Below are 20,228 nucleotides of genomic sequence, written 5' to 3'. Positions count from 1 at the left end.
ATTTTAACAAAAAAGTTCAATCAAGTTGAATCTGCATGGATGTTTTTGATACTCATTCAAAATCACTTACATGTCAAAGACACTGCATGAAATTGAAACCTTTACTAATGCCAAGGTTTGACCCAGGATCCAAAATAAATCTGCATGTACAGACCCTTGTACCTACACAAAGCACCAATTACTTCAAATAAGGTTTTGTCTGTGCACTAGAGTCCACCCATGTGGAGCCAATTACTACAGCAGGGCCATTATATGGTTCATTTCCCCATACCAGCTTGGCAAGAGGTGTACATGGGTGTAGGAAGTGCAAAAGAACCTTCACTAATAAAGCTCCTCAAACACACATCCGTGCATTGTAATATTAATGTTACAACAAACACTTCCTCAAAGGGACCAGACCACGCACAACAGTAAATATTGCAGGGCAGCTCCCAGTGAACAGCATTTTTCAAGTTTCTCTTTTTGGTCACCAGTGAAATCCAACTATTTTCTTCTTACAAAATCAAGAAGAATTATGTTGATCCTTAATCTACAACACACATTTCTAACAATACTTGAGAATTCCTTAGAATCTTGAGAGATTGTAGGATTTGAACAGAAGGTGTGAGAACAAGCCAGAATTGCATGCTCTTCACATAGTATGGCTATAATAGCAGAAGCACTGACATTACTTATTGATAATGTCTGGTATCATTCCAGGTCTAAATGGGAAAGTTGTTGTTAGAAACAATTATTATAAATAGGAGAAAACCACTTGAGTATAAAAATCTCTCCCCTATTGAAAGTACTGAAGCTCCATCTAGAGGCTTTTTTCCATCTACTGTCATTTGTGGTATATGTAATATCACCTAGAAATGTGAACAATATTAAATGTCAGAGGCTTCCTTTGTACCTCCTCTTTTGTTATTCATAATGGGTTCTTGCCCTGAACCTTTGCCCAGCAACACTAGCTCCTTCACTGCCATCAAGTGGTAAGAAACCCAAACTGAACTTAAAAATGTAAAATCTCAATCATCAGATTAAATTATCAGTATGGTAGAGAGATAACTATAATTACTGAATATTGAAAATCTTTATGTATACTTTTCATTGAAGTTCTGGTATATATACTCCAGAGCACTACAATCTCTCACACAATAAATTCAACAATGGTTTCAAATCACTTTTTGTAAGCTTTATTTTTACTTCAAATTGCACAGAATAAATATCTACATCTATATTTCTCAACATTAAATTTAGAAAAAGAATGGCATTACAATAAAAGAATTTATTTATGTAAAATAAATAATAAACATGATGCTTAACATTTTAAAAATATCTAATTTGGCAATTAGGAAGAATTTCATAACATAATTAGAAGGAACAGCACAAACATCTCCTCAGACTATGTTGCCTGCTGGCAGTAACTCAAAAGAAAGAGAGAAACAGCAGCTCATCTCTCCAGCAGTGTCTAATGCAGCAAGTATGCAGCTATGTCAGCCTCTTTGTGCTCCACAGCTGTAATCAACTGTGGACATTTGTTATGTCAGGAGAAGCCTTAATGCTCTACAGTCCCAAGTTACCTGCTGGGAAACAAGCACACAACACACCAAAAAACTGGGAGGGTTTGTCTAGATCAAATAAATAGGAAAAAGAGCTAACAAAGTAAGACCAGAATGGAGCCAGGCTGTGAGACCTTGATCATTTCAATTTCAACCCCTCAATTTATAGTGCAACTACTCCCATCACTCCCACATAGAGTACTCTGAGTTACAGAAAGCCCAAAAGCTCTCCACCATGACTAGGAATTCCACTGAAATAAACCTCCTAGCATACACTCAGTGTCACTGAACTAAGAGCTTCTATGTGCTCCTGCATGCACACAATCTTATTTCACTACCTTTTCTTTTCAGCAGTTATTCCAATTGGGTATGTTGCACATAGCAGAAGTTAAAGTACAAAGACTTCCTGGTGGTGTCCTGTTAGAATAGTGATCAGCCCATGCAATGGAGCTTAGAAATTCAATTTCTGTTGCAGAAATTTAAAAACAGAAAAAGGAATAGGTATCAAATTAAAATGAACAAGGAAAAAAAATCTTTCAATAGCAGAGATATTCTATGCCTTATCCTTATTTCATTGGTAAAGAAAGAACTATTGATCCACTTCTATCAAACCCTCTGTTCATCAGTCCACAGATTCAACCTGATCTGTGTAAGTACAAGGTGGCCACTTACCTACTTCTGAGCAGAGCAATCTCTGCTGAAAAGAAGACTCACAGAAAGCAGTCTGCTAAAACTTTGCCACTCAAAAAGCAACCTCCAGACAGTCAAACTTTCAGACTGACATCTTCCAGCTGGAAAAATCTGACTTCTGTGTTTGCTTGACCCTGGAACCTCATCCAAAGACACTTAGTTTCTAGACCAGCAATTTTCATACACAGTTGTAAAATATCTTCCTTCAAAATAATAATTGATACAACACCTACATATTGAAATTTAGAACACATCAAGTATTTATTTAAGAATTACTTTTAAAAGCCACAAATAATAAAAGCATGCATTAGGAAACTTAGGACAATTATTTCTTCTACAATGTTGGAAAAGGAGGGATAGAACTGATACCAGGAGGCAGAAGTAAAAACGCATCTTCAGGAATTACATGAATAAAAAGAGACTAAGAACTGAACAGAAACCAGTGAACTGTCAAAGACAAAACAAACAAACAAACAAACAAAAAAAAAAAAACCAACAAACCAAAAACAAATTTTAAAAGCACCAATAATGCCAAACTAAGTGAGGATTTTTTTAAAACAGCAGAATTTTACAAATGGGAATATACATGGCAAATGTAACATGCAGGCTAAAGCCACATGTAGCTTTAATATCAAGGCAACACTAAGTGCCTGTTGCTTGGCAATTCATCTCCAGGTCCAACTGAAAAGCCAAAACCAATTTTAGACAGTCATTTTAGTTACAGAAAGCATAAGGATTAGACAAAGAGGGTGTTCCTGAAGTAATTGAAATGTAAGTTAACCAGGGTGCATGCAACCACTTTAGCTCCAAGCTAAAAGGGCAGACTGAATTTATGATGAGCAGTGAAAGCCACAGTAAAATTTGATGGCAGCAGGAATACATTTAAAAACAACCAACCAACCACACAATAAAGAGAAAAGATGACCTCAAAGATTAGGAGTGACAAACAGAAGACATTGGAGATTAAAAAGAAATTTTAAGCCCCTTAGTTTTTCCTCCCAAACATGATTACGTATAGTTTGAACTGATTACAGATATCTCAGAAGAATCAAATGCATTGATAAGAAAAAGTAACCAGAAAAAGGGTACTTTAAAAGTCATAGATATCCCTGTAAAGTATCCCTGATTGAAACTCTGGTTCTTAATGACAGGACAACTTTAAACCAAAAGGGAAAGGAACTCAGAAGGCAAAGCACAGTATAACTCAAGGAGAACAGAGAGGACTGTTAGACGGCTCATTCCTGCACCTTCTAAAAATTAGAGCAGAAAGAAAACCAAAAAACAACTAGCACAGAAGCCATGGAAAATGCCATCAAAGAATATGGAATTATTATTAGCTCCAGAACTGCACTGCAGAAGGTTCCTAGGATGTACTTACAAAGCTGTAACACTACGAGCATCACAACCAGCACAGCAGTTCTCAGCTGCGGCCACAAGGGACCTCGGACACCGCCCTCATTCAAGAAACACTCGGTACTGGCTGGGTGAAAAACAAAGGCATACCAAAGAACAAGAAACCATTTACTTAACTGCCTCGTATTTCATCATTATTCTAGCATTAATGGTTTGAAGAAAGGGATTTCATCTGGGGGGAAAAGGATGTAAAAAAAAGAAAAAAGCAAAACAAAAACACATCAACAAAACCACCAGAAAGTCCAGCAAGCTAAAAGCAGCAAAAACTGTAAACCTGTTGCCAAATATTAGCCTAGAAAATGAAGTCCTCAAAGGAAGATCTGATATGAAATCTAGACAGAAATGAAGAGACTGAAGAAGCAAAAAAATTGTCAGTGTAGGTAATTTTGAGTTTGTTTGCATTTTTTCTGGGTAAAGAATACAACAAAACTCAATTAAAAAAACACATGCAGCAAGTCTAGAAGGAAGCATCATCTTCCTTTTTGGGGCCACAGGCGTTATTCTAGTGATAACCAGAAGAAAACCTGCCTTTGCCCTTCTCTGTCAAGACAGGACTATCGCTGGGAGTCCAGAAGAAAGGCTGTGGTCTAAAAATTGAAGATTAATTCATCCAAAATATCGTCTGAACCAGGCTTTTGCTAGAAAATGGGGTAGGCATTCATATTTTATCCAAATAAAAGCAACTTAAACAGAAACCAAAGGACAGCATAATAAGCAAGATGCAACTTCAAAATGTCATCAAAAGATCAGCAATTAATCTCTTGAGGATTAGCTCCCTTCCTTGGGTTATATTAGAAACTGCAGTACTTTTCCTGATGCTTGAAAAGAAACACAATTTTAGAGCAGTTATACCACAGCACATGCAATAATTCTTGCTAAAATTACCAATTAGATATTTATCTTAAAAATGTAATACCGAAGACCTCAAGCCTGTTAGATGGGTCACCAAGACTGACCATAAGAAACTTCCTTGGAGTAACCTGCAGTCTAAGCACATGCTGGCTCACTCTATTCTTCTGTCTCCTTCCTCTTGCCAGAGTCTTGTGCCCTAGCTAAGTGCTATCCTGTACTGTGCATCAGCTAAACTGATAGATTTTACTCCAGTATAGCTCATCTAGAATATTATTTCACCTCTTGCAATCATGTTTTTCCCTAACTAAGTCACTGCAAGAGAGAATCCTTGTGAAAACAAATCCTGTTTTCAAGGTACCTATGGCCAGTATATGAATGTGCTACTACCAAAATCCCAGAGCAAAAACCTTGAGCTGAGAGTTGGAACAGCATTTTCTAGACCAAAAATTATCTCAAATACATTTACCATAGCCTAGCACAGAAGATAATATCTTTTGTATTAATTCAGTCACACCGAAAAAAAACCCAGAAACTCAACAGTTAAGCAGGGAGGGAGGGGAAAAGATCTGTTAATTCCCACATTTCACTGGATTTTTCCATATTTTTAGAGTATCTGAGATATCAGTGTCCTTCACGGAGTCTTAATTTTTCTTTTTACCACTACTTCAGGATTCATACCATCTCATCATTAACTGGCAATACTGGTTTCACCATATAACTGAACAAAAGACTAGATTTTTATTGTGACAGTTTGCTATGTTTCAGCTTTGCCAACTCATACAAGATTCCATCTTTGTAGGCATTCTTACCTTCATGCCTAAATCCATTAATAGATTGGGCTGGGGAGGGGCAGTGGTCAGAGGGAACACAGAGCAGGTTTTTTTGTGAAGAGTCCAAGAGGAACCTCTAGTTGAGTAAGTTATCCTTTAAGAACAGTCAAAATAGTAATCTTACCAAATTATCCTGTGAATCTCATACTCAGGTGAAGTATGGCAATATATGTACTCCTTCCAGGCTTGCAGTATATATATATATATAAGTACATACATATGTAATGTAAGTACAATATATGTACTCCTTCCAGGCTTGCAGCCAAACACTCTGAGACTGCACAAGCAACCCTGGTGTAAGCTGGGGGCTGGGTGGGTGTTTGGTTGTGTGACAACAGCAAGTTCTACACTTGCAGCTGGAATGGGAAATAGTTTGTATATTTGTCTTAGCTGAATTGCAAAATATTGAATACTTGATCAAGATACAATTCTATCTTGACTGAGAAATCAATTTCAGAAAGCAACCTAGTCCAGTACTGTCTTTCCTGGCCATAGTATCAATCCAATCACATCTAAGCAGCTGTCATGTAAGGCTCTCATATCTCATGACAGCAGACAGGATAACCAATACCCTGATAATAATGGGATACCATTAATTCAGTGACAGTGTCTTTGAGTTAATCTGTTAGGAGAGACCCCAGAAGCTACAGGAATGCATCTTACATATTCCAGAAGTAAAGATATTCACATTTCACAGCCTTCTGCATCTTTTAGGTCAGAAATTGAAGAAGAAATGCTTCTGTTAGCAGTTGTCTAAATACCAGTCATATTTTCTCTTACAAAAAAAAAAAAAAGTTTTTGTGTTAAAAATCTGAACTTTGAGGGAGTAAAACATACAGAAGACAAATGAAAGAATGTTTCTTAGAAAGAAAACATGGATATCCACATTCAATGTTGAGCAGTGGTTATTTCCACAAATATATTTACAAGGGAAGTCAACATTCTGCAATGGAAAATGGCAACCTTATGCAAAAGCACTTTTTAAACAGAAGGTGTTCCAATTTACTTTTTAGACTTCAGGTATTATGAAACAAATGCCAACAAATGTTTTGTACTGAAAACTTTAAAACAGCATGGTTTAAAATAGGAAGTATAATATCAAAATTAAAGCTCTTTATTGTTATGGCGTGATTTTTAATTTAAATGCATTTCTCTCTAACTCTATCCCTTTTTATTGGAAAATGTAGTATTACCTACACATTTTGGATGTAAATACAACCTACTCAAACATAGATCTTCAAAGACTGAGAAAATTAAATATTACAGTTTTACATAAAAAATCAATATAAAGCTAACTATATATTGTAATTTGCCAACACACTACGACAAAATGCTGCCTTAAAGAGACAATCCCAAATGGAACTGAAACCAGGAAGTATTTACCAACAACACCTCTGCTACCAAACTCTCCACCTGAACTCTCTACCCAGTACACTGCACCTACAAAACTATTGTTCCCAGAAAAGTCTGATTTAGTCTTTCATTACCCCACACTTTTCTCCAGATAGCATTTCTTTGTGGTCTCAAACTTAACTTCTCAATGTACAGCACCAGACATGCAGATGCCAGCAAACAGCACAGTCTACCCTAAATTTTCATCTCTTGATGATAGTCAAAGGTGCATGCACAGCATGGAAGCAACACATAGGATTAGAGACAGGGCTTAATTCCTTTAAATAAGACCCAGAACTAAGACTTTATTATGTTCCTGAACAATAAGCAGATCAACTCTATTAAGAAGAAAAAGAAAATTGATTATACAATAAATAACTGTACTAAAACCTTGAAATTCAATACCCTTTATCTGATACAACTTTTAGCTTTAGTATGTTCAATTAAAGCTCCTCTATTTCAAACAAGTTCCCTGCTGCAAAAGTTATTTCAGCAAGTCTCTACCTTTTAAAAACTTCTAGAAGTGAGGGTATGTCATATAATCCTGTCATGTTTCTCCTCACAATCCCAACGTCTGACAGAAGACACAAAATTGAAGTTTTCATTGTGATTTATACAGCAAACAATGCAATACCAAAATTTTGCCTAAACAGTAGGAATAAGCAAAGACATAGCAAGTAACTGGTGCCATCAAAATTACAATAACTGGATTTAAATAATCTTATTGTTTCCAAAATATTATACTTAAGTAAGAGCTTTGCTGCAGAATTAATAAATCCACTGATTTACTGTGGTATAAAGAAACCATATGTCAAAAAGAAGGAAGGAGGAGGAATAACAGGACACAAACCAACTCTGTTTAAGTCTTAACTAGAGTAGTAATACAAGCCTCAGCCCTCTATCTTACTGGAAAGAGAACTACTGTCCATGACTGAGATGTTACAGAGTTGAGGCCAGTAACAAAAGCAGTGACCAGAAGCAGATAATACATTCCTGAACTCCCTATGGATATCTCAGTTAAAAGCCTGGGTTCCTATGAAAATGTGCTCAATCATTCATGTGCAGCAGTTAATCAAACAGCAAAAACAGTGTAACAGCAGGTTTTTTTCCTTCTAATGATAAATAACCACAGCAGTAACATGGTGGATTTTTGTGCCAATTCCATTAGAATTCAAGGAATGCATAACTAAAAAATGTGTTGCCTATTTCTTTCCAGCATGTTACTGAGGACTTTTGCATTTGTCCAAGCAAACTAGAGTGGCAATTTATTTGATTTTCAAAACCCTTTTATTTTTTCAGATGTAATCAAAGCCAGGGTGTTAGAGACTTGATGACAAAACTATGAAAAGTTTCATTCAGGAACAAAGTTACAGCCAAGTAATTTAATAATTCACTTAATGAATCTTCCCTTTTGGAGATGCTCAAGAGACTCCCACACCAACGTGTCCTTTGCAGGTCAAATAAAGCTAATTCAATTTGAAAATATATATTAGACCTATTACCTTAAACAGATAAACTAGATGCTAGTAAGTCAGGACCATAGCTATCACCTGAAACTGTTGAAATAAATTTATACAGAAAACTGCACACCTGCAGGTGAGGAAGATAAGCCAGTGCTGCAAAGAAAATGCCACCAGGGACCTGGCAATTTTGAAAAACCTTTTGACAAGGTTCCATACCAAAGGCTATTAAAGTAACTAACTTCACACAAGATGGGAGGAAAAAGTCTTACAAATAGAAAATTAATGAACAGGATACAAAAAGCAAGGTCTAATGGCCAGTCTTCAGGGCAGAGAAGAGGCAGCTGAAAGGTCTCCTGCTGGGGGATTGGTGCTGGGACTGGCTTCATTCAGCATTTTCAAAGACAACCTGAAGAGCCAAGCATGCAGTGACACTAAATGTTTTGGGTAGGTACCAGACACAAGCAAGGGAATACCAAACCAAGTGATCTAGCAAAAAAGTGAGAGATGAGATTTAGTGTAGGTAAGACTGTTGCCTTAAACTACACCTTTCCAACACAGAGCAGAGTTTGCAGCTTGCAATTATAAATCACTGAGTGATCCAAGACACATTGCTGACAATTCTACAAATCCACTGTACAGCACCAGACTGAAAGGTACCACCAGGAATGCACCTTTGGTCATTGTTAATCAAAAACTGTGGCAGCTGAAAGGTACAGGGGGCAAATGGACTGCAAAACATGGTTAGGTTACACGTGCTCCCCAGTGACACCATTTATTGCCACTGGCTTTACTGCTTTTACTAAAGAAAGATAATACAGAAGAGCATAAATAATAAGAAACGAGAAGAAACCAGACAGCACATTGACAGCATTTAGCATTCCTTGAAAGTATCCAAGGAGCTCATGGATGACATGGAAGGCTGCTCTAACTGGAGACCAAGATGATGGAATGGAAACAGACCCTCACAGACATCAGGACACACTGCTCAAGACAACTCCAGACTATTATTAAACATCTACAACCCAGACAAGACAAGTGTGCTTAGTACTCTCAAGGGCATTAAAAATCACATTATTTTTAGCTGATACAACAGCTATTGTCCTTTAATCTAAGTTCACTAAACAAAGGTCTGCACCTCATCCAGAAAACCGAGGTGTCTACAGATCATATCTGTTTGTAGGTTAGAAAGGTAAGTATAAGTGAAAAGATTTCATGATTGATAAAACTCTTAAAGTCAGTAGCTCGTTGATAGCCTAGGTCTCTATCTCTTCAGCAGACAACTAGCTTAATCTTTATTTCCTTTAAAATAAAACCAAAAGCTCACACAACTGCTTTCTAATTCAGCACCTAGTATTACTCAACCAGAAAACACAAAGACCAATAATATTTACAAAATGGACTAATGGTGCACTCCAGCATGGGAACTCTGTACTAGGTATGTGAAAATGAATGTAAGTCAGCTACAATTAATTTTCAAATACAGTACACAACTTATGTACTCTTTCACCATTGTAAGCTGCAAAAAAACCAACTGATTGGCTGATCCCCTCAATCTGTATTTCAACTATGGAAACTCCATTCTCAAGAGACACAAGCCAGCACCCAAATTTATTGCTTTGTTTTGAATGTTGTTGACTTAGATTGGAGCGTGGAAAGGCTACTAAAGTGGAAAAAAAAATTCTGAAGTAGAACTGAAACTACAAGCCACATGAGTTACAACATACAGAATAAATATGTTTTATTCAATAGATAGGTAGACTTAGACTGGAAAACACATTTATTTCAAGACTTTAATCAACTGAAAGAAATGCATTAATTAAATAAGACTTTCATATAGGATTAAGTTTTACAGATTTTTTTGTACTATAACATTTTAGCAGCCTCTGTTAGACACAACATCCAGTAAAGCAATTCATAATATGATTTGGACTGTCACAAAGTTAAATGGCATACGAACTCTTCTACTCTCCTATTGCAGCATTTATATCCCATAGAAGAACACTAGAGAAATCAGAGTTGGAAATGGTGCTTATTGAATATAAAAGCTAGTCTAAATCAGTTTGATAAAACTGAATTAAAACTGATCAATTTGAGAAAACAAATTTAGGCTAAATAAATAAACAAATAAAATTTAATGAAGCATTTCTCAATCACACTAAAAATAATTAGCAATAGTTTAAGGGGTAGGTAAAAACAATCATCGTCCCTTAATGGAGAAGCTATTCAACCCAAATCAGTGCAATAAGGCTATTTCACAGCTTTCTCCTGTCCTCATCAGCACCAAATGCTTCCTTCAACAAGTGAAAGTACTTTACAGTATTTGAGACAGCAGCATTTCATAATTATAATCCATGTAGCAAGACCCTTCTAGTTTTTCTCTCTTCAGTCATAAAAGGATTGCTAAACTACTTTATTTCAACAGCTCCTATGCATCGTCTGGTTTCCTCCACAAATTTTCCAGATTAACACTGATAGATCTGAAATTCATCCCTATCAGAGACTGCACATGAACTTTCTTCACTTCTCACTCCACTGCTCATTTGACATCAGTAAGAACAGTTTGCAAGGCCTGCAACCAGATCATTTAAGAAACCTGCACTTAAGCAAACCCTCAGATAAGAGCCCAGGAACACACAATCCTGCTTTAAACTGCTACTGTTTGCATAACTAACATACACCACATGTACAACATATTGCCACGTATGTGAGACTGTTTACAAATCACTTTTATACGGTATTAGAAACATCCAAACAAGATTGATACACAAATAATAAGCAAAAGAAACCCAGAAACCCCAAATCTCCTCATAATTTAGGGAAACCCAACAATTTTATACTGCAAGGGAAAAAAAACCAAAAGAGAAGCAAACTTCTAATTTGCACAGCATCTAGCTAAAGCAAAAGCACAAAGACTAAGAAGCAAGTCAAAAGCAAAACTGCAGATTTTCATATGCTGCATGACTTTTGTTAGCCCAGTAGGATTCTGTGGAAAATCAAAACATTTCAGATATTAAAATTAATAAAAGGAGGAAATTAATGTATGTCAGACCCATTCTTAGAGACAAAAAAATCCCTTTGTTATCACTTATACACTCATTCTCACTGGCTCAGCTGTGCAACAGCACCACAGACTCTTTGTTACAGGCTCTGCTGAGAGCACAAGAAGCACCAAGCCAATTAAGAAACATCTTACATGCTGAATTCTCATTTTATTTTTTAAATTTTACCACATACTTAAAGTTAAAATAGCACCATGGATACCTCCAAATATCTCCCTTAAAGCTACAGTTTTCTCTAGATCTGATTAGAAAACCACATTAATCTTAATTGTAAAATTACTCTAAATGGAGTGTAAAAGCTTTATCATTCAACAGAATGAAATTAGGGCTGCCTCTAAGATTTTTATTTTTTTTTTACACAGATTTACAGACAATCCACAGTAGTCAAATAGGAAAAGGCCCACTGGGAAGCTGTTTACAAAATTCCATGTTAGATCAATTACGTAGCTGCTTCAGATACCAACATGGACACACATTTAGAACTTCAGCAAAGGAGATTAATTTTGAACAAGCATAAAACACCAAAGTCCCTCAGCACAGGTTACCTACCCTTCTACACTGAGAATTTGGTCAATCCCTTCAGTGAATTACAGATCGAACACAGAACTACTTGGAAAAAAAAAACCATTTTTTATTTCTGCAATTTGAAGATCAAACTATTATGGATACATCCTTAAAGGATTAGTGAAGCAAGAAGTACAGAGAGAAAGAGCTGAAACATTATTGCTGCTGCAGACAGAAAAAAAAACCCCAAACCAAACCAATTCAAGACTGCTTGTTTTATTCTTTTTACTGCACTTTGCATACTGTCAGTTCCCTTGGGTTCCCAAACATAGTAATTTCCTACTGCTGTATGTCCTTCTAAACAGAAAGAAAGAAGAAAAAGATTATCTGAAAGAAATTGGGAAAGTACTACATGAGTGAGTTGTCAGGGAAAGTCAAGAGTAAGTGTCTTTAAAACTACTTAAATTGGTGGATTCCAAAGCACTTCAGTGTCTCAGGGAAAAAAAAAAGACAACAATGAAAGAAAAAAAATTATTGGACAATATCCAAGCAGAAATCTAATAGGCAACAATGCAGAAAACCCATTTTTATGGAAAATACAAGCTTTACATGTCTAGATGTCTCAAACATTTTTATATGCAACAACAGCGAACAAAAAGATAAGGGCAGGGCACTTACAGAATAGAATACATTATCTATCAGCAGCTTATCTGTAAATTCAGCAATTTTTTTAAAACCCCAAAACACACAGAAACCTGTACCCTGCACCATCCTCAGTTACAAATGCTGCAGTTATCATTAGCACTTCTCTGTGGTGACTCTTACAACACATTAAGCTACTCAAAATCAAAACAACTTTGTTCTATAGGATCCAAGTGAATAATCTTAATGATGACTTCACACAACCTTAATAATTCACATCTTCAGGGACAAGCAGAGTTTCCAGAACTGCTGAAAATCTCAGTTCCATGTATAATTTACAAGTAACAGATTCAGAAAGGAAGTTTAAATCATCTAGGCATGTGTCCCAGTAACATACTAAGAGAAAACACACAATTACTTTTATGGAATGAACTGGCATTACAGCTAAAGCCACCAGAAACAAAACTAGATTTTCTGATGCTATTTTTGTTTGAACCAGTACAATGGACTATTACTGCCTCAATGCTGACAGCATAATCATGCTTAAAAGAAATACAGTTTCAGGAATTACTAAAATCCCTCAGTGTCCAAATAAAGGTCTGCTACTACTATCACCCAGTTGTGCATTATGGAAGTGAATTATTTTTGAAAGCTTGGAGCAAGAAAATGGAAACATTTCCTCTTTCTAACTGAGAACTCTGATGTTGCAATTGACAGTGTGTTAAAATCTAATGCCTTCCAATTTGGATCTCCTTAACATATATGTTATGTGCATAACTTTGAATAAGAAGTAGAAAGCAATCTCAAAACAGGCTGAGACATTAGACATGATCACTAGCCAAACAACTTTGCCAGAAATGAGTGAGACACCAAGGTGCTACAGGGCTCCACATCATTTCACAGCACAACAATTTTGAAGGTCACAGTGAATATCTTACTTGCCATGCAAGACAAAATAATCTTGCAAAACAAAGCTAGAATAGCTTACAGCTCATACTTTTGACACAATCATCTGAAAAATGATGTTATAATCACATGCAAGCAAAAGTTTTGCCTCACTTGATCAAATACTTCCAAAGCTTGGAAGACTGAACCACGATCACCAACCTAGATTTTTGATGAAACGTTTGTAGATGATGCACATGCCATGATTTTAGAAACACTGCATCCACATACATTAACCTTAATGAGCAGCAGGGAGAACAGTCTGACAGTCTGAAGTGTTAAAAGAGCAACCAAAATATGTCTATGGAGAGTGATCCAGGTTGTCATTGGGAAGAACAAACAAACTGCTGAATTTCCAGGCCACCTCTCCTTATTTCCCTCCTTCCTTGCTCTAATTATGTGTACCTTGTCTGCCAGGAAAGACAGAACTGCATGAGTACAGGTAGGCTGTTCTTGATGAGGACTTAAGAGTATTCCTTGGACAGATACATAAGGGAGAGCTGTTTCTTCCCACTTGAGAAGGTCAATCTACATACTCAAAGTTCCCTAGAAGCTCTATAGGAAAAATAGTTCAACGTAGATTTTTTTTTTTTTTTTTAACAATAAGCCATTCAAAGCCGAAACTGTGGCAGGGCCAGGCAAAACAACACTGACAACTTCCAACATTGCCACTATTTTTTAAAAAATAGGTTACTTAATCTACATCCAAGAACTTATATAATGTAGAAATTCACAAATTTTAAACTGTGGTGATGTATTCACTGCATGCCATCAGTCGATGCACTTGCATAAAACAGACCATGTAGAAACATCTGAGAATTTTCTTCCATCTCTAGTAACACTTGATAATACCATAAAAGCCACACAGTGTGTTGTGTTCATCCCCCTTCTTACAGAGCAATGCCAAGAAGTAAAATTCAGTGTCAGACATTTACTAGAAACTATAGTCTTAAAGGTGCAGCTACCTCATACTTTCAGTGCATGTGAAAGCAAACTTCTTCATTGCACCTACTGACTGCATATCACAAAGCAGTCCTGGAGTGGATGAACAGGATTCCTTTCAGAGAGAACTGAACCCTCAGATGTGAAACTAAGAGCACAAACAGCATATTTCAACATAAACAGGCATTGAGGCCATGCAGCCAGCCTGGAATTAGTTCAACAACAAGAAAAAAAAAATCCCTGAAATGCAAACAGTATGGACATCAATTCTGCAGCACCAAACATTGCATTCGACAGACATAACCCTGTTAGATCTTGTAACTTGACACAGTACACAACAGCTCATCTGTTCCAGCCTTCTTGAAAGAAGGCTATTAGCCCAACACATCCAGCTCATCTGAAGAGGTTGTGGTTTCCCACAGCCATGGAAATCCAACTCCTTGGGTTTCACATCATGCACTTTCTTGGAGCTGCTAACATACCAATGTCTCACAGGCTGTCAGACCAAAATCCAGTAGAGCACACACAAGTCTGACTTTGTGCTGCAACACCATCTAGCAAACCCATCATCTTGCAGTGGATATAATGCTCCTGGTTCTCTACAGTAAAGCCACACAAACACACTAGATCCTGGTTCAATATAAACCTCATGTGCCACAAGAAAGGCATAAGCCAATATTGAAGAAAATATCCCCCTCAGCATTTTTCAGGTTATATATTTATCTACCATGCTGGTCATACTTGTTAACTCTCTCTCAAGAACCTGAGCTCCCAGGGCCTCTTTCATTACCTTTAAGAGCACCCAGAGAACCCTTCCATTTGTTTCTCTCCACTGCACAGGCCTAGCAGAACTTTCCTTATGTGATTACCAGTGGAAACCAAAGCCTTCCTTGATCCTGACACATAGCACATGGCTCTACACAGCTCGATTCCAGCAATACAGCTCATGATTCTAATATATCTTCACAAAAAACATTACCTAAAAATTTCTTTATCATGTTCTTTATATCCAAGAACTATATCACAAAGTTTAAAAATATATTCAGAGGCTTTCCTGGCTGCAAGCCAAAAAAAAAAAAAGTGGAGGAACAAACAATTCCCTTGAAGCCGCTTTAACAAATTATAATCAAAAGCATATTTTGGGAAGGAGATTCACAGGTTCAACTGATGCAAAGTTTATTTATCCAAAGCATATCACATTCGTGAAGGTATCAAGTATTAAAAGCTGTAAGAGATTATAACATTAACTTGATTCATTCATTTGTCCACCATACAAGATTATATCTCCTCAGATATTCCCAGAATTTTTCCAAAATGTCAATATCGCATTTCTATGTTCTCATTCTCAGGTAACAGGTCATCATATTACTGAGTCTGCATAGCCTCTGGTTTAATTCTGCTGCTTCATCTCAGTTTTTAGATTAATAATATTTGGTCCCGATTCCCTTATTGGTTTGAAACTGGCTGTATTAAAGTGATTACTGAAATCATTATTACATCAGATCTATCAAGATGGTATGACTATTTTCTTCAGTAATCACTTGGGGAACCTTTTCTCAAGCCAAAGGTTACATCCCCATTCTGCCAGGTCAGACTTCTTGAAAACACAATGTTCTAAATGAGCCATTTAAGTTAATCACATCATCAATTTAAGAACCACCAAAGAAAGGCAAAGTAGAGCAATTCCCACACTGGTCAGAAGAGCAATAGTAATAATGTAACAGTACAAGACTGCCTCATGCTGTGTTACTATTACATCTAATAAAAAAACCAAAATAGATAGATTGTGTCCCTGAATAAAAATCAGATACTTCTTCATCTAGGTGCTCAGCCCTAACACCTGCAGGTTGGAGAAGAAGGGACCTTCCAGCCTCAGCTATTCCACGAATATTCGCAGATTGTTCAGCCAATTCCTCTTTGAAATCAGGAGCAAAGGTCAGTTATTAAAAAAAAAAAAAAAAAAAAAAAAGTTACTAAGCCAAAACAGTCACAATCTTACTCTTACTTTGTCATTCCACATTCAGAATCATAACAATCACTTCGCTTAGATCATCCTCCATCTCTGCCATTGATAGCAGAAAACACTACAGCAGCTCAAACCCAACACCTTAGTAGAGCAGGATGAGTTACCTGACAATGCCAGGAGGCTTCCACAAGGCCCTCAAAATGACAAAACACAAAATCCATATTCCTGCAAGCATAGAGCAGCAACAAAACAAAACTCCAATCATTTTCCTCCAATTTGTGTGAAAAACATACACATGTCAGAGAGTTCACCAAAGCATGTTTGAGAGCTACAGCACTTCCCACAATGCCTTCTGCATCTTGTCAGTTGTGGTCAACATCAGCTTCTGACATAGTGTATGGGTTCAACAATCAGTGCCACAGCTCTCCCATCAAAACCTAAGCTGCTTTAATGCCTTAAGGAAGCATTGGAGTCATTCCCTATATTTTTTCAAAACACAAAATGACATGTTTAGAAGAAATCTGGCAGCGCTGATACACTACTGTTAACAAACACAGTTGAACATCGCTATCTCAGATGTAGACATTACATCCTGCATAATGGAGAAGCTGACCCTCTCCCAGAATTACATGAAGGAAGAAAGGATTATCAGGACATGATACAAGGCAATTAAATAGGAATGGGTGGGAGGAAAAGCAAGCTTTGATGAGTGAAAGATAATTAAACAGTTCTTCAAAGGTGTGGCCATAAAAGGCTATTGTCACACACACAACTCTTGCTGACAAGTAAACCACCTGAACTCAGGGAAGGAAACCTCCAGTATCAGAATGACAAAAAGTGAAATTACAGCACTGTAGTAAAAAACATCTCAACTAAAACAATAATGACATACAAAATAAACAAGCTCCATTAAACCATAGTATTAAAAAATAGAAGAATTCCTAAAGAAATGTGCAAACATCACATAGAGACATTGTGGCAAAAGACAACTTTGTCTTAAGACATCCAAGTTAGGATAGAGCACACCTGAGATTTGTGCATTTCCCTTTATCCTGTCACAAGACCAACTACCCTTCTCATAAGGTAACTTCAATAGCAGCAGCTGCCAGCGAGTCACTGCAAGACAGCATCCCTTCAGGATGACACAAGGACCTTGCTGGAAGTTTCAGATAGAGGTCAGAGCCTGAGAAGCAAGCAGCAGGCACAAAGGATACAGTGTGAATGAACGCGTAAATCCACACAGCATTTTACAATCTCACAAATTCCTACTGAAGATCAATTTCCAACACTGCATACTCCATTATCCCACTCACAGGTCTATTCTGCTGCATGTGTAAAGTATCAGCACTAGGTACATTTACAGTCTTAGTGATCACTTTAAACAAAAGCACACTTTAAACAAGAAAAACTTGGTTTCATTTGTGTTGCACTTCAACCAACTATATCCTTGCTCCCACACTGCAAGTGATACAAGTTTTCCATTATGACTAGGAGTAGAAATGTAAACTAGATTATTTGCCTGTTAAAATTAACATTTTGCTAAACATACAGGGCAAGGTAGAGATTTGGCCCTAGAAAAAAGGACTGTGGAAGATGTTAACAAAGAGTTGCATACCAGACCCGAACATCACTAACAGAAACAAAGTTTTGCATTCCTAAATTATCTAACAGTAAAATTGTCTTTGAGAATTAACACCTAGTTTTTTAGGGTCTTGAAAATGAAACATGAATAGCAGTCACTGCTGTGTTGTATAGATGATGATATGCCATAGTATTAAACAATGGATGCTTAAGAAGGACTGAAGGAAAGAAAGAGATGAAACAGAACATCCACAGCCAGTAGTTTCCAAAACTGGACCCGTATATATTGCAGACATCTTTCCTCTTTTTTAGGCATGGCCTTAATGAAATGCACCTGAAAATACAGTCATTACTCTCAAAATCTGCAAGAACTAAATCAGAATAAACTTCAAAGTCAGCAGGGAAGCCATTTAAACAGGATCATTCACCAGAATATAGCACTTGAGAGAGAAGATACTAGGGGTACAGAATGTACTAGGAGACAGAGAAAGAGCAAAATGTCTTTTAGGAACTCTGGGTGAAGTAACAGCATATATAGAATTGTGTATTTCATTATTGAGGAGAAGAACACTGACTAGAAGAAAGTAAAAAAAAAAAAAATCGTTAAGATGCACATAGAGACACTGAGCAAGGTCACACACAGAGCAGAGCATCTAGAGATAAGAAAGGGAACCACATGGGAGCCCAGACAAGTGAAACAAGTTGAAGATGCCAAATGGCAGCGAAACCAGCAACCACATCTAAGATGTACACAAGAACCATGGGATAAAAATGTTCCTAACAGGAGTTCCTGTCTTGACCACACTGGCATGAAAAATTAACTGAAGATACATAAAAAATTCTTTAAGATAATCTTAGGTATTACTTATCAAAGAGAGGTGAAAGCCACACACAACAACCAAGATACATGGAAAGTAAACAAGTATAACAATCTACAAGCCATTAACATAGCAAAGGGTCACAGTCTACCGCATGGCACGAGAGAGAGAGAAAATATGAGCTGCAACACATGGTGATGCAGGATCTTAAGGAACTAGCTGCTATGCAGAACGAGGGAAAGGTGAGAAACTGCCACACCGACGATATGAATGGGAAGTGTGAAAAGCCTAGAAGCTGCTTCTGTCTGGCTGTAGATGCATTTAGAGAAAATGAGGTATGTTCAGAAAAGCAACAGGCAGTGGGAACACACAAAGGTACAGTGCGAGAGAGAGGGCTCATTTACGGTGGGGCAGGAAGGAGAAGCAAGAGAGCAGTACCTGAAGCAGAGCAGAGCCCCCGCCGCGGGACGGGGGAGGCTGGAAAGGGACAGACGCGTGGCCCCGATCCCCGGGGCCGCAGGAAGGTGACAGCGCCCGGCGAGCGGCCGAGGGGCCGGCGGGGGAAGCCGGGCAGCTGAGCGCCGTGCCGGGGCCAGGGGCGGCGGGACCGGCGGGGCCCGGAACGCGCTCGGGCAGGGCACGGCGCCGGGCGGGCTCGGCCCCTCGCTCACCTGCTGCACCCCCAGGAAGTCGTAGAAGTTCCGCGGCACCTCCTCCACCAAGTCGAAGAGCTCCAAGTCGCCGCTGTCCCAGGAGCGGGCGCGGGGCGCAAGCAGCGCCAGCAGCGCCAGGAGCGGCAGCAGCCGAGGGCGCGGCGCGGGCCGCAGGCGGGCCATGACCCCCGGCTGCGGTGGCGGCAGCGGAGCGGTGGCGGGGCGGGGACGCGCCCGGGAGGCTCCGCACAGACCGCGCTCGCCGCGGCGGCCGCTCCGCACTGAGGGGACGCGCGAGGCCCGGCCCGGCCCCGGCAGCGGCGGTCCCACGGCGGGGGAGGGGAGGGGGGGCGCTCCCCGCCCGGCCAATCGCCGCCTCCGCGGTTCGTGACGTCACGCGCCCCGGCAACCGTCGGCGCTCGCGCAGTGGAGAGGCCGGAGGGGGAAGGGCGCGAGCTGTGTGCGCGCGGACGCCCCGCCCCGCCCTTCCCCCCTCACGCGCCCTTCCCGCTGGGGACACCGGGCTGAGGGGACACGGGGACATGGGGCTGAGGGGACACGGGGCTGCGGGGACAGGGGGCTGAGGGGACACGGGGACATGGGGCTGAGGGGATACGGGGACACAGGATACGGGGACACGGGATACGGGATACGGGGGCACGGGGCTGAGGGATACGGGGGCACGGGGCTGAAGGATACAGGGCTGCGGGATACGGGGACACGTGAACGCAGGACTCCAGGGACACGGGGCTGCAGGATACGGGGCTGAGGGACACAGGGCTCCGGGATGCGGGGACACGGGGCTGAGGGGACACGGGCAGGGCTCCGGTCCCTCGCGGCTGCCGCGGTGGCCATGAAATCCCGGTGTCTGCGGGGCCTGCGGTGCCCGCGGGGCCCCCGCGCTCTAAATCGTCTTTCGATTTTCTGTCTTCATTAA

General features: G+C 39.2%; 1 protein-coding gene across 1 annotated transcript in view; it reads right to left on the bottom strand.

Annotated features, from left to right (window-relative positions):
* The window catches only part of DNAJC1 (DnaJ heat shock protein family (Hsp40) member C1), a 106,296-nt gene extending 86,626 nt beyond the window's left edge, over nucleotides 1–19,670 (bottom strand). The window contains exon 1 of the mRNA XM_079300851.1: nucleotides 19,310–19,670. Coding sequence (XP_079156977.1) covers nucleotides 19,310–19,474 — 165 coding nt within the window. The 5' untranslated portion in view covers nucleotides 19,475–19,670. The remainder of the gene's footprint in view (nucleotides 1–19,309) is intronic.
* Between the last annotated feature and the right edge of the window lie 558 nt (nucleotides 19,671–20,228).

This window comes from Erithacus rubecula (assembly GCF_903797595.1).
Source record: "Erithacus rubecula genome assembly, chromosome: 3".
Taxonomy (NCBI): Eukaryota; Metazoa; Chordata; class Aves; order Passeriformes; family Muscicapidae; genus Erithacus; species Erithacus rubecula.
This window is presented reverse-complemented; position numbering and strand designations above follow the sequence as displayed.